The sequence below is a fragment of the Equus caballus genome, chromosome 2, assembly GCF_041296265.1.
Source record: "Equus caballus isolate H_3958 breed thoroughbred chromosome 2, TB-T2T, whole genome shotgun sequence".
NCBI classification, from domain to species: Eukaryota; Metazoa; Chordata; class Mammalia; order Perissodactyla; family Equidae; genus Equus; species Equus caballus.
Genome location: NC_091685.1, coordinates 15,640,583 through 15,652,027, shown reverse-complemented (window position 1 = coordinate 15,652,027; position 11,445 = coordinate 15,640,583). Strand labels below are relative to the sequence as shown.

Sequence of the window (11,445 nt, the reverse complement as noted above, 5' to 3'; positions counted from 1 at the left end):
GGCCGGACAGCGCATGACCAGGAGGTTTGCCCCGCCTCTTTCGCTTTCCTGGACCCCGCCCCTCAGCGGAACCCTGTGCGTCAGCCGGAGTCCCGCCTCCGAGCGCAGGCCGTGCGTCGCAGCTCCGACGCCCAGTGGCCAGGGAGCACGAAAGCCCCGCCCACGGACCTTTATGAGCGTGCCCTTCCGCCTCGCGCGCACTGGGATAGAGCGCTGTCATGGAGAGCGACGCGACGGCGGGGCAGACGGAGGGCGTCCAGGAAAACCAAGGAGTTCTGTCGGCGACAGGTCGGGGAGGTACGCAGGGCGGGAGTCAGAAGGGGGCAAGAAGCCCTCACGGGGCAGCTGGGCTCCCGGGCTCCGCGGGAGGCCGAGGGCGGGCTCTCACGGCCTGTGTTCCCGGGTGTGTGTCGCAGGAGGCCTGGTGGAGCTCACCCCGACCCCCGGCGGCCTGGCCCTGGTGAGCCCCTACCACACCCACCGGGTCGGGGACCCCCTAGACCTCGTGGCGCTCGCAGAGCAGGTGCAGAAGGTGAGGAGGCGCGGCTGGGGAAGGCTCTGACCGTCTTCGTTCGTGTTTGGCCCCGCGTCTCGGGGCTCGGACCTCACAGCCACCTAGCGTGGGTTGGCGTGTGTTGTGGTCTCCGTTCACACACGGGGGAAACGGATTGTCGTGGCGAGTGGGTGGCCTGACTCGAACTCTGATCTTAGGAAGACCAAAAAGGCTCCTTAAGCTGCTACTTGAGTGCCCATAATCTCCCTTCGTGGGCAGGTGTGCAAGGCCCTTTCACTGTTCATTATCGCATTTGGGCCTTGAGACACAGCCCTTTAAGGAGGCAGGACTGTTGTTCTTCCCATTTGACGCGTGAGGAGAAGTTTCCTGGGAAGCTTCAGGATTACAAATGCAGGTTCTACCGGGATGCATAGTCCACTTACTTTGAACTGCTTACCTGTGACCTGAAAGCTTGTAAAACTTATCCTCTGGAAGGGCAAGGACTCTACGATTTGTCCGCTGTCCTCGTTCACGGAACACGGAATTCCCACTCCCAGTGCTTAGACATTGATTGCCAAAAGAGGTAAAATAAGGAGAAAATGTGAAATAATAGAAGCAGTACTGGGGGTTTGGACACATGAGTTTTAATCCCACTTTTGATGTTAACTTGCACTGTGACTTGAGGCAAATTACTTTTCTTAGCTTCTTGATCTGTAAAATGCAGGGTTTGAACTAGGAGAGCTCCTACATCTACAGCTCTGAAAAACCAGATTCCATCTAATCTCTCACCAAGACTTCCAGCTGTAGGATCCTCTTCAGGATGTGCAGATATAGGGCCCTGCTGCTTTAAAGCTTATGTAGCCCCTCAACCTTGTGTCACATTTGGCCTTGATTATATTCAGAGGTCTTTATTTTGCTCAAAAATGTTTAAGAATGTGCTCAAATGCCTTCACGGATACATCTCTGTACTTCAGGGGGGTTTTGTTTCTTTCAATGGGGAAGATTTTTATTTATTTAATTTTTTTTTTACTGCAGTCACCTTGGTGTATATCATTATATAAATTTCAGGTGTACATCATTATATTTCGACTTCTGTGTAGACTGCATCTTGTTGACCACCAAAAGTCTAGTTACCATCTGTCACCATAACTAGTTTTTTTTTTAATTAAATATTCAAATGCTCAGGAAAACTCCTGTGATTCAAACCTTGTGCCTTCTCTTTTCTAGAGGGGTGGGGAGCAAAGTATAGCTTTTATGGATTAGGAGAGTGTCCTGTGTCTGTTTAATCAGAGCTCTTATCTGGAGGGAGGCTGCCAGGGCCAAATCTTAGGTAAACATTTTCGTGGGTTGGTGAGTGACTATCATGTTTGTTACAGTGGCCTGAAACAAAGAAAGAAGGAACACGGTTTTTGTCCTTCAGCCTATAATCTAGTGAAATATAGAGGAGGCATTATCGTGCTGCCTCCATTTTTCCAATGTTATCAGTCTTTAAGAAGCTGAATTAAAAAACACTCTAGACACAAATTGAATCAAGCATATTTACTGTGTGTGTACTGAAGTGTGCTTTCTAGCAGGACTGACTTCTGACATGCCATTTGGGTACTAATGTGTGTTCATAAAGCTGGCAGCCCTGGTGTTAAGGCATAAAATTTGGAATCAGACTGATCTGTGTTCAAATCTTCAACTGCTGTTTATTAGCTGTCAAACCTTGGACAGGTTACTTCACCTCTTTGAGTCTAATTCCTAAAATGAGGAAATGAAGTTATCGCCAACTTCATACGGCGTTATGAGAATTCAATGAGATGATATATGTAGAGGGTCTCAGAGTGTTTGGGGCCGGAGTTTGTGCTTAGTAATTATAGGTACTCTTTCCCTCATGGCGGGCCCTTTCCTTTCCCTCAGACCCACGTCAAATGTCACATCCTCCCTGAGGCCTTCACATCTGCAGAAGGTTAAACCCCACCCCATCCAAATGACAGTTTTATTAAATTGAATTTGAATGCCTCGAGGCTACACATGCATCCTAATTCTCGCAGTCCTCGCCATTCCCTTTTATTAAACCAGTTACTTCATTCATTTGTTATCTTTGATCTGCTCCTGCCATATAATTATGGTTATTTCCTTCATAATAGTGTGTCGTTATTCCGAGTACATATAAACTATTTAATTGCCTTTCTTTTTGGTGTCTGTATTACCTAGAGCTGTGCTGTACAGTATGGTAGCCACTAGCCACATACGGCTATTGAACTCCTGGAATGTATGGTTAGCACAACTGAAAAACTGAATTTTAAATTGTATGTAATTTCAATTAATTTAAATTTAAAAAGCTGATAATTGATTCAATTACTAGAAACTTTTAAGTATATTTGGAACAACTTGAGTATGTGAATCGACTCTTTGAACTGTAAATTTTGTGAAGTCTAAATATAAATCAAGTATTTCCAATGAAAATTTAGCATCCAAATTGTTAGGTACTGTGAATATAAAATACACAATATGAAATGTAAAATGTCTCATTAACAATCTTTTTATATTGATTACATGTTGAAATGATAATTTTTTTGCTATATTGGGTTAAATTAAAGATATTAGAACTAATTTAACTTATTTTGACTTTTAACATGGCTACTAGAAAATTTTAAATTACATGTGTGACTTGGTTCATATTCTAAAGGACAGTTGCATCAGACTGTAACCTTGACGAGGGTAGGGCCCTCTCTCTCATGTTCGCTGATGCATCCAGTGCCCAGTGTGATGTTCGACACACTGTAGTTAAATGTGGATTTGCGGATCAGATAAATGATTGACTCAGCTTACTCAGTTGTTTCTGTTTGCTCCTAACACTGGCTTATACCTTGCTTTTACCTTACGCTTCCTCAACTAACCAGCAAATTCTCTTAATATTAATTAGTTCAAGTTTAGCTTCCTAATTTCTTTTCCTTAACTTAATTGTATACTACTGGAAGTTAATCAGCTTTTCTTGAAAGTAAACTGGAAGTTTTTGACAGATTTCTGATGCCTGAGTGATAATCCTTCCCAATACAAGACTTGGTCACATCAGTCTCTCCTAGCTTTGAAAATTATTTGATTTATTTTAAGCACTTTCTCTTGCCTTCAGTTGCATTTCCCAGCACATGACAGGCAGCCTTCTGTGTACGTTATAACTTTGTTTCAGGTCTAGGTCGTAGTGCAGTCTTCTAAAAATACATTTTAAGTAACAATTAGGAATGCAATTATAGTTAAAATATAACTAGGTGTGATGTAAATAATTCAACTGAGGTAATCGTCAGATTAACAGATACTTTTTGTATATAGCTTGATTCCTACATAGCAGGTGATAAGAGCCATATCACATGTCATAAGACCCATCCTTGATTTCAGAGATGTTTAAACCTGAGAAAATAAATGGAGACCTGAGGAATAAGTGGGGTTGTCAGGCAAAGAACAAGGGGGAAAATGTATTAGATGGGGGGCTGGCCCCGTGGCCGAGTGGTTAAGTTCGCGCGCTCCGCTGCAGGCGGCCCAGTGTTTCGTTAGTTCGAATCCTGGGCGCGGATATGGCACTGCTCATCAGACCACGCTGAGGCAGCGTCCCACATGCCACAACTAGAAGAACCCACAACGAAGAATACACAACTATGTACCGGGGGGCTTTGGGGAGAAAAAGGAAAAAATAAAATCTTTAAAAAAAAAAAAACAACAACAAAAAAAAGAAAATGTATTAGATGGGGAAGAGAGCATATTCAGTATATTTGGTAGCAAGACAGAGCAGGGCATATTGGAGGACTGAAGAAGTTCCGTGTGACTAGACTGTAGAGTGAAGAGGGTAGAAAGCTGTGGGAAAGAGCACTTGGTGGTGTGATGTGGGGTCATGTCAGGGTAGGCTTCCCATAAGCAGTGCTGTTTGAGCTGGGCTTTGACGTGAGTGGGAGTCCATGAGGGAATGGTGAGGATGGGAAGAATATTATAGGCAGAAGCAAAGATATTGTCATAACCTCACATTGGGATCTAAATAAGAACATCATAGATGTCTTATCCTTTTTTGACTGACAGTTTGGGTTTCTCTCGCCTTCAGGCTGATGAATTCATCCGAGCAAATGCCACCAACAAGCTCACAATCATAGCCGAGCAAATCCAATATTTGCAAGAACAAGCCAGGAAGGTAAGTTGGCTTTTAGGCAGGCTTTCATTTTCTTCATTTAATTCATAGGATTAACTGAGTTTACTTGTAATCATTGTAGGTTGTTTATCTTCACCCTCCTCCTAGAAATACAGAGGTGTGGGGTGAAATAGAGTAAGTCCAAGAGATTAAGTATAAGTTTTTCACTGGGAGAAAGTTCAGTGAGGTAAAGCATTTTGAGGGGAAAAATGCTTTTGGTTATAAGAGAAATGTACTTACTATAGAAAAATAGGAAAAAAATTTAAAAACCACTCAAAGCCAGTAATGCTCAACACTTTGAAATATAATTCTTCTAAAGGCATTTTTGCAGCATAGTAGCATAGTCTAATTTTTGTCTCTTCAGAATGATCTGGATCCCAGTAGTGATTCATTGCCATGGGGGAGCAATATCCTAAGCATTGAAGAGTTTCAGATTTTGATTGGGATGATCGATGAATATGAGTGCCTGTTCCTTCCAGTACCTGATTTGTTACATCTGCGGCTCTTAGGTTTTGGAAGATGCTCGCAGAGATGCTGACTTGCACCATGCAGCTTGTAATATCATCAAAAAACCTGGCAACATTTACTACCTTTATAAACGGGAGAGTGGTCAGCAGTATTTTTCCATTATTTCGCCAAAGGTAAGAACATTTATTTTTTTTGCACAAAAAGCTATTCTAGCCTTTGAGAAATTCTTGGCATGTGTATGTGAAAATGTAGGCACAGGGATTGGTAAATGGTTTCCTAGAAAATTGGAGGTATGTGAGCCCAGACATGACCCTGAAAAATATACATGTGCCTAAATTATTTCACAGTCATCTCTGTTAAGGGAGGTATCTGATGTGTATTGTAATGCTTTCCAAGGCTGATTCTGACTGGTCTGAAGTGAAAAGCCAAAAAAGAAATTTGTGGCATAATTAGGAAATGAGCTCAGTTTCTTTACTGCCTACCCTGATCAGAGCTGACTCCTTTGCTTTCTCTAGGAATGGGGAACAAGTTGTCCACATGACTTCCTTGGTGCCTACAAGTTACAGCATGACTTGTCCTGGACTCCATATGAGGACATTGAGAAGCAAGATGCTAAAATCAGCATAATGGACACGTTGCTAAGCCAGCCAATGGCCCTGCCTCCACGCGCTGAACCCAACTTCCAGGGACTGACTCACTGAGAGTGGACTCTGACAGACAGCTCTCATGGCAAGGACCTGTCACCTCCTGCTTGTCCCTGTTCTCTGCCTTGATGGGAGGTGACATGAGAATTGAGGGCATGTAGGTGAATCATGACCATCTCGGAAGGAGACCCTGTGTGAATGTAAATGCTGTCGTGATTATTACTTTGAGTTGTGATGGTAATGAATCACATCAGTCTCTTTTGGAATCCTCTCTGGATCACAGCTGGCAGTGTACTTTCCTTCTCCTTTATCTCCATCTGTTCTCCCCATAAGTCAGAGCATTAGAGAAAGAAGAATTTCTTCTTCCCACAAAAAGGTTGGCAAGTCATTTTCCAGAGAGGACTGTTTTTAGTCTTTGTAACTGAAAGTGTTTAAGATTAGGGTTGAGGCTGTTTAATAGTTATTGCAACTCCAGCTTCAAATTCATCTGGGAACAAGAATGTTGGGTAATGGAGGATGATAAACAACTTGGCTTGGCTGGATTAGAGTGTGTGATCCTGGTATTTCTGCACTGTTGATGAGATTTGGCTTGCCCCTTCTGTGCTTGATGCCTAGCTAGAGACTAGAGAATCTGAGGCAGCAGCAATGGCCAGGATTTGGGAAGGTCAGCCTCTAAACTTACAGAATTGTAGACTTGGAAGAGATGTTGGAGGCTGCCACTAACAATTGTATGAATCCACTCTGTAGCCTCAGAGGGGGAGATCCAGAGGTCAGCCGTCTGCAGCGGGACAAATCCATTTATTTAAATGGCATCTTTAAAATATTGTGGAAGAGAGAATAGGGCGGTAGGTGAGGAAAAAGAAAAACAGGCAACCTGTTGATTATGAGTTAACTGATTGAAACTCATTTTGACCTGAATTATTAAAAAACTTAACAGAGACTTTTTGGCCGAGTTACTCTAGTTCTGATTCTGGACTATTGTGGGGCTCTACCTCACTTCCTGTTTGTTCAGTGGGATTAATTAAATGTATAGTACATCCAGCATGGCTGTACTTCTTTTAGTGCCATGTACTCCATTATAGCGTGCTCTAAAAGGAGAGATGTGTACTTGAAAACACAGTTCCTTTCTGGGGATGGATGTCTCTCGTGCTGATCTGCTTGGCACAAAACCCTAACCCCATCTGGTGTTCATGGCCTTTCCTTAAAGGCCGTGCTCCTTGTGAACTATAAATGGTCTGCAAAGGCCCAGCACAGGATGGGGCTAGACCCTGCAAGGTCACCCAGGTGATACTTGGTCACTCAGTTCACAGGGGAGTCCTCTGTGGAGTCAGCTGCAAAAGCCTCTGACTGGGTTGCTGCAGGACACTCAGTGGTACGGTAGTTGGTATAGTGGTATAGCAGTTGATTCTGACCTCAGAAAGTTTCCCAGGTTTTCAGAAGGTTCTGACCTGCATGGTAATGACACATTTTGAGTAGTGCTTTATTAGTTATCTATTGCTGCATAAATCACCACAAACTTAGTGGCTTAAAACAACACACATTTATGATTTCATAGTTTCCAAGGGTCAGGGGTTTAGGCACACTTAACTGTGTCGTCTGCTTCAAGGTTTCTCACAAGGCTGCAATCAAATTACTGGCCAGGGCTCGGTTCTCATCTGAAGGCTCAACTGGAGAAGGATCTTTTTGTAAGCTCACTTAAGTTGTTGGCAAAATTTCTGTTCCTCAAGGGTTGTTGGACTGAGCTTGTTGACTGTTTACTAACAGACTGTTAACCAGAAGCTGCCCTTAGTTCCTTACCACAGGGGTCTCCCCACCATGGCCAGCAAGGACGGCAGTCTGCTAGCAGGGTGGAAGACACAGTCTTCCATAGTCCAGTCACAGGAGTGACATCTCATACCTTCGCTGTACTCTGTTGATAAGAAGCGAGTCACTAGGCCAGCCCACACTCGGGAGGGAATTACGCAAGGGCATGAGTGCTAGAAGGCAGCAATCATTGAATCGTTGAACAGATCTTAGAATCTATCTGTCCCACTGCTCAGCCGAGAGGGGGGAAGGAGGGTCCTGGGTAAAAGAGGCAGCATTACAAAGCGGTTAAGTGTGGAGGTGGTGAAGTCACAGATCTGGACTTGACTCCCAACTCTGACAAAATAACCTCCCTGCTGGCATCCCTGCTTCCTCTATCCCCTCTCCAGTGCATTCTGCAGACAGTCATCAGCTTGATCTTTTGAAAATGCAAATCCCCCTCACTCTTGATATTTCCTAACTACTGAAGCAGACAAGAGGGCAGTGATTCGAAAGAAAACTTCCTTCTGTTCAATAAGGTGTGCTCCCCACACTGACCACAGGCAGTGCCGTTGGTCTTTCCTGCTTGAGCCAACTGCCAAACTTAGGGAAAGTTAGTGGCAATGTGAAGTGATTTTGGAGGTAACATCTCAGAATGGGGTGCTAGGACCCATTGATTATATACATCCATCTACCCATGCAATCATTTCATAAGTGTTAAGTGCCTTCTAGATTCCGGGTTCTGAAGCATAACACAACTGAGTAAGACAGACCCGTTTCCAAGGAGCTCACAGTCTAGTGGGGGAGAAACCCAGTTGACAATTACAATATGGAATAAGAAGGGCTGTGACAGAGGTAAGCGTGGAATATCATGGAGCACCGTGGAGGGGTGCCTAACTCAGCTTGGAGAATTTGGGAAGACTTCTTGGAGGAGCCAACGCCTGCTTAGGTTTGAAAAACAAAGAGTTAGAGCTTGGTTGGAGACTCCGGCTGTCCTCTCTATAGGAAGGTCATCTTTGAGGTTTGGGGTGGGGCTCATTTTTAGGTGGAGTATATTTTTGAATGAGAAAGAGATAGCCACTTAATAAGCCATATCAACCAAAATAATCCTGGCAGTCAGGAGCGGGGTAGAGGTAGGTTCTGATTAGAAAACTCTTAACAGCTAAGAGATAGGTAGATGAAAAATGGGAGGAAAAGCAATACCAGACAAGAAGCAATAGGACATTTGAGGAATTGTAGCCAGTTTAAAGTGAAGAATATGGGCCAGGGGCTATGGGAAAAGGGTTAATTGTAGGCTTTGGGGTAGGGAGTTGGTAATATTGGCCTTTTAGAATACTGTTTTGGCAGCAGAGGATGAGTGGAGGGAAGACCCTTAGGAACCTCCATCCCTAATCAAGAGATGATGGAGGTCTGAACTAACATAGCAGTGGTGGAAAGACGGTACCAGATTTCATTGATTGTAAGATGTGCTTTCCTTCCCCCACATTTTATTATCTCTGAAACCTGGAGGCTTCTAAAAATCAATGACATGTCTTAGTTTAAGTGGCAGCATTTTTTTCTTTCTTAGAGCTACATAAAATAATAGTGTGTCATACAATGGATGGCATCTTAGATTTGATGAAATATGGTATTTTGAAAGTACAATAAATTGCCATCTTTTTTTTTTTTTGAGGAAGATTAGCCCTGAGCTAACCTGCTGCTAATCCTCCTTTTTTTTTTTTTTTTTTTTTTTGCTGAGGAAGACTGGCCCTGAGCTAACATCCATGCCCATCTTCCTCTACTTTTTATGTGTGGGACGCCTGCCACAGTATGGCTTGATAAGCAGTGCGTAGGTCTGCACCCAGGATCTGAAATGGTGAACCCTGGGCCGCTGAAGCAGAATGTGCTAACTTAACTGCTGTGCCACCGGGCTGGCCCCAGATTGCCATCTTATTAATTAATAAGATGTGAGGGGATGAGTGAGAGGAAAGAATCTTGGATAATTCTTGAATTTCTGGCTTGAGTATCTATATGGATGGTGGGGATCCACTCAACAAAATATGGAAGAGGAAGATATCCCTGATATTTTCCAGAATAATTAGCAATCCATGTTTGCTTCAATAATCCACTGTGCTGGCCCTGCCAGGGTTTACTGGGTGTGAGTGATGGCTGGCTGTACTTCCCTGTCTCCATCTTAGGGGTCTAGAAAGAGGGAAGGAGGGCTGGCTGGTGTCCTTATCTCCTCAAGTTATTGTCAGTCAATGCCCAAGCATTGAGAGTATTGGTGATGTAGATATAGATATATAGATGATAAATACTGTTCAGTGAGCTTTTATTCTGCCAGGCGTATCCATGATCTGATTTAATTTTCACATAACCCACCATTATGAGGTATATAGTATTCCTGTTTTACAGAGTAGAAACATCTGCTCAGAGATTAAGCAACTGGCCCATGGTTATACAGCTAGAAAGTGGCAGAGGTCAGACTCAAAACAGTCCTGTTTGATTCAAGTCTGAGCATAACCATAACCCTGTTTTGGACGATTAAGACAGTCCTAGAGGATCTCAGCGTAGAGGTATAAAGAAAGTAAAATACAGAAGTGATAGAGTAAGATGTGTATATGGGATTCCATAGGAGTAGTGCACTTGACTGCTTAGTGATGAGCGGGCAGGGGATGTGTATCAGGGCCCAGAGCAATTAAGGTCACATGACGTGTAACCAATTGAGCCAATATCTCTGGCACTAAAGCCCATGTGCAAAACTCCCATGCACAAGATAGGGGCGTGCCCTGAAGGAGCTGGAGCCCGGAAGGAGGGAGCTACCTAGTGCCCGCGGTAATGAGACTTCTGTCGTCTAAAGCAGCGTTTGATTCAGTGGACCACTCCCTGCTTGAAAGCTTTTTTTCTTCATTTTGATTTGGAATATCACCATCCTGCTTTTCTCTTACTTCACTGACTGCGCCTTTTTGTCTCCTGACACCTACCTTTTGGACTGTTGTGGGGCCAAGTCCTTTGCCCTCTTTTATTTCTCTTTACATGGTGATCTAATGCATTCCCATGGCTTTACATAGCACCCAGATGCTGCTGACTCGCATGCATGTCTCCAGCACTGATCTCCCCCAAGTTTTGTTCAGACTTGTTTGTTTATCCAGCAGCCTCACTAGACATTATTACAAACCTAACGTGACCAAAACGAAAGTCTTAAGTTCTACCAAAAACCTGTTTTGTCACCAGTCCTATTACCATCAGCACCTATCTCACGCTGCTGTTGAGGCCAAAAATCTAAGTCATCCTTGATTCCGTTTGTTCTTCCCACAGCAATCAGCAAGGCTTCTCATCTGTCTTCAACATACCTCCCAAATCTGACCGCTGGTCACCACCTCCACCCCTACCCCCTTAGTCCAAGCCACCAACATCTCTAGCCTGGACTAATATAGTAGCCTCCTAAATTACTCTCCTGCCTCCATTCTGACCCTCCTTCAGTCTATATCCACAGAGGCTTAGCATCGTCTTTCACAAATATAAATCAGGTCACAACACCTCTATATAAAAGTGACCCAAGAATTTCTCATTACACTTAGAATCAACTCCAGACTTCTGGCCGAGGTTCTATGTGACCTGCCGTTCTCAGTGCTCACCCTGTTCCCGCTGACCTTGTTGCTCTTTTAGTACATCAAACTCCTTCCTACTTCACAGCGTTTACATTTGCTATTCCCTCTGCCTGGGACATTTCCCCCAAGATCTCTGCACGGTTTGCGTCTTCTCATCATTTAGGTCCCTGCTCAAATATCACTTCACTGATACCCTGTCGGAAACACTACCTCCTCTCACCTCACAATAACTGCTGATCCTGCTCTGTTTTCCAGAGCACTTATCAGGACCAGACCTTATGTGTTGCCTTTCCTCCATACTTGAGTGTA

The 11,445-nt window shown here is 43.9% G+C and overlaps 1 protein-coding gene across 2 annotated transcripts; it reads left to right on the top strand.

The window, feature by feature from the left end:
* The first annotated feature begins 34 nt into the window (after nucleotides 1–34).
* On the top strand, nucleotides 35–6,704 carry C2H1orf50 (chromosome 2 C1orf50 homolog). 2 transcript variants are annotated; one of them, XM_023632121.2, is made up of 5 exons: nucleotides 35–297; nucleotides 417–532; nucleotides 4,569–4,655; nucleotides 5,162–5,293; nucleotides 5,636–6,704. In XM_023632121.2, the coding sequence occupies exons 1-5, from the start codon at nucleotides 219–221 to the stop codon at nucleotides 5,819–5,821; spliced, it is 600 nt and encodes a 199-aa protein (XP_023487889.1). In that variant the 5' UTR covers nucleotides 35–218; the 3' UTR covers nucleotides 5,822–6,704. The 2 variants fall into 2 exon arrangements, with proteins under 2 accessions (XP_023487889.1, XP_001497427.3); XM_001497377.6 differs by having other exon boundaries at nucleotides 121–288.
* Nucleotides 6,705–11,445: the final 4,741 nt, after the last annotated feature.

Coding starts and splice junctions, on each gene's coding strand:
- C2H1orf50 (XM_023632121.2), top strand. CDS start 219: ATGGAGAGCGACGCGACGGCGGGGCAGACGGAGGGCGTCCAGGAAAAC. Junction 4,656..5,161: donor TGCAAGAACAAGCCAGGAAG/GTAAGTTGGCTT, acceptor TGCGGCTCTTAG/GTTTTGGAAGATGCTCGCAG. Junction 5,294..5,635: donor TTTCCATTATTTCGCCAAAG/GTAAGAACATTT, acceptor TGCTTTCTCTAG/GAATGGGGAACAAGTTGTCC.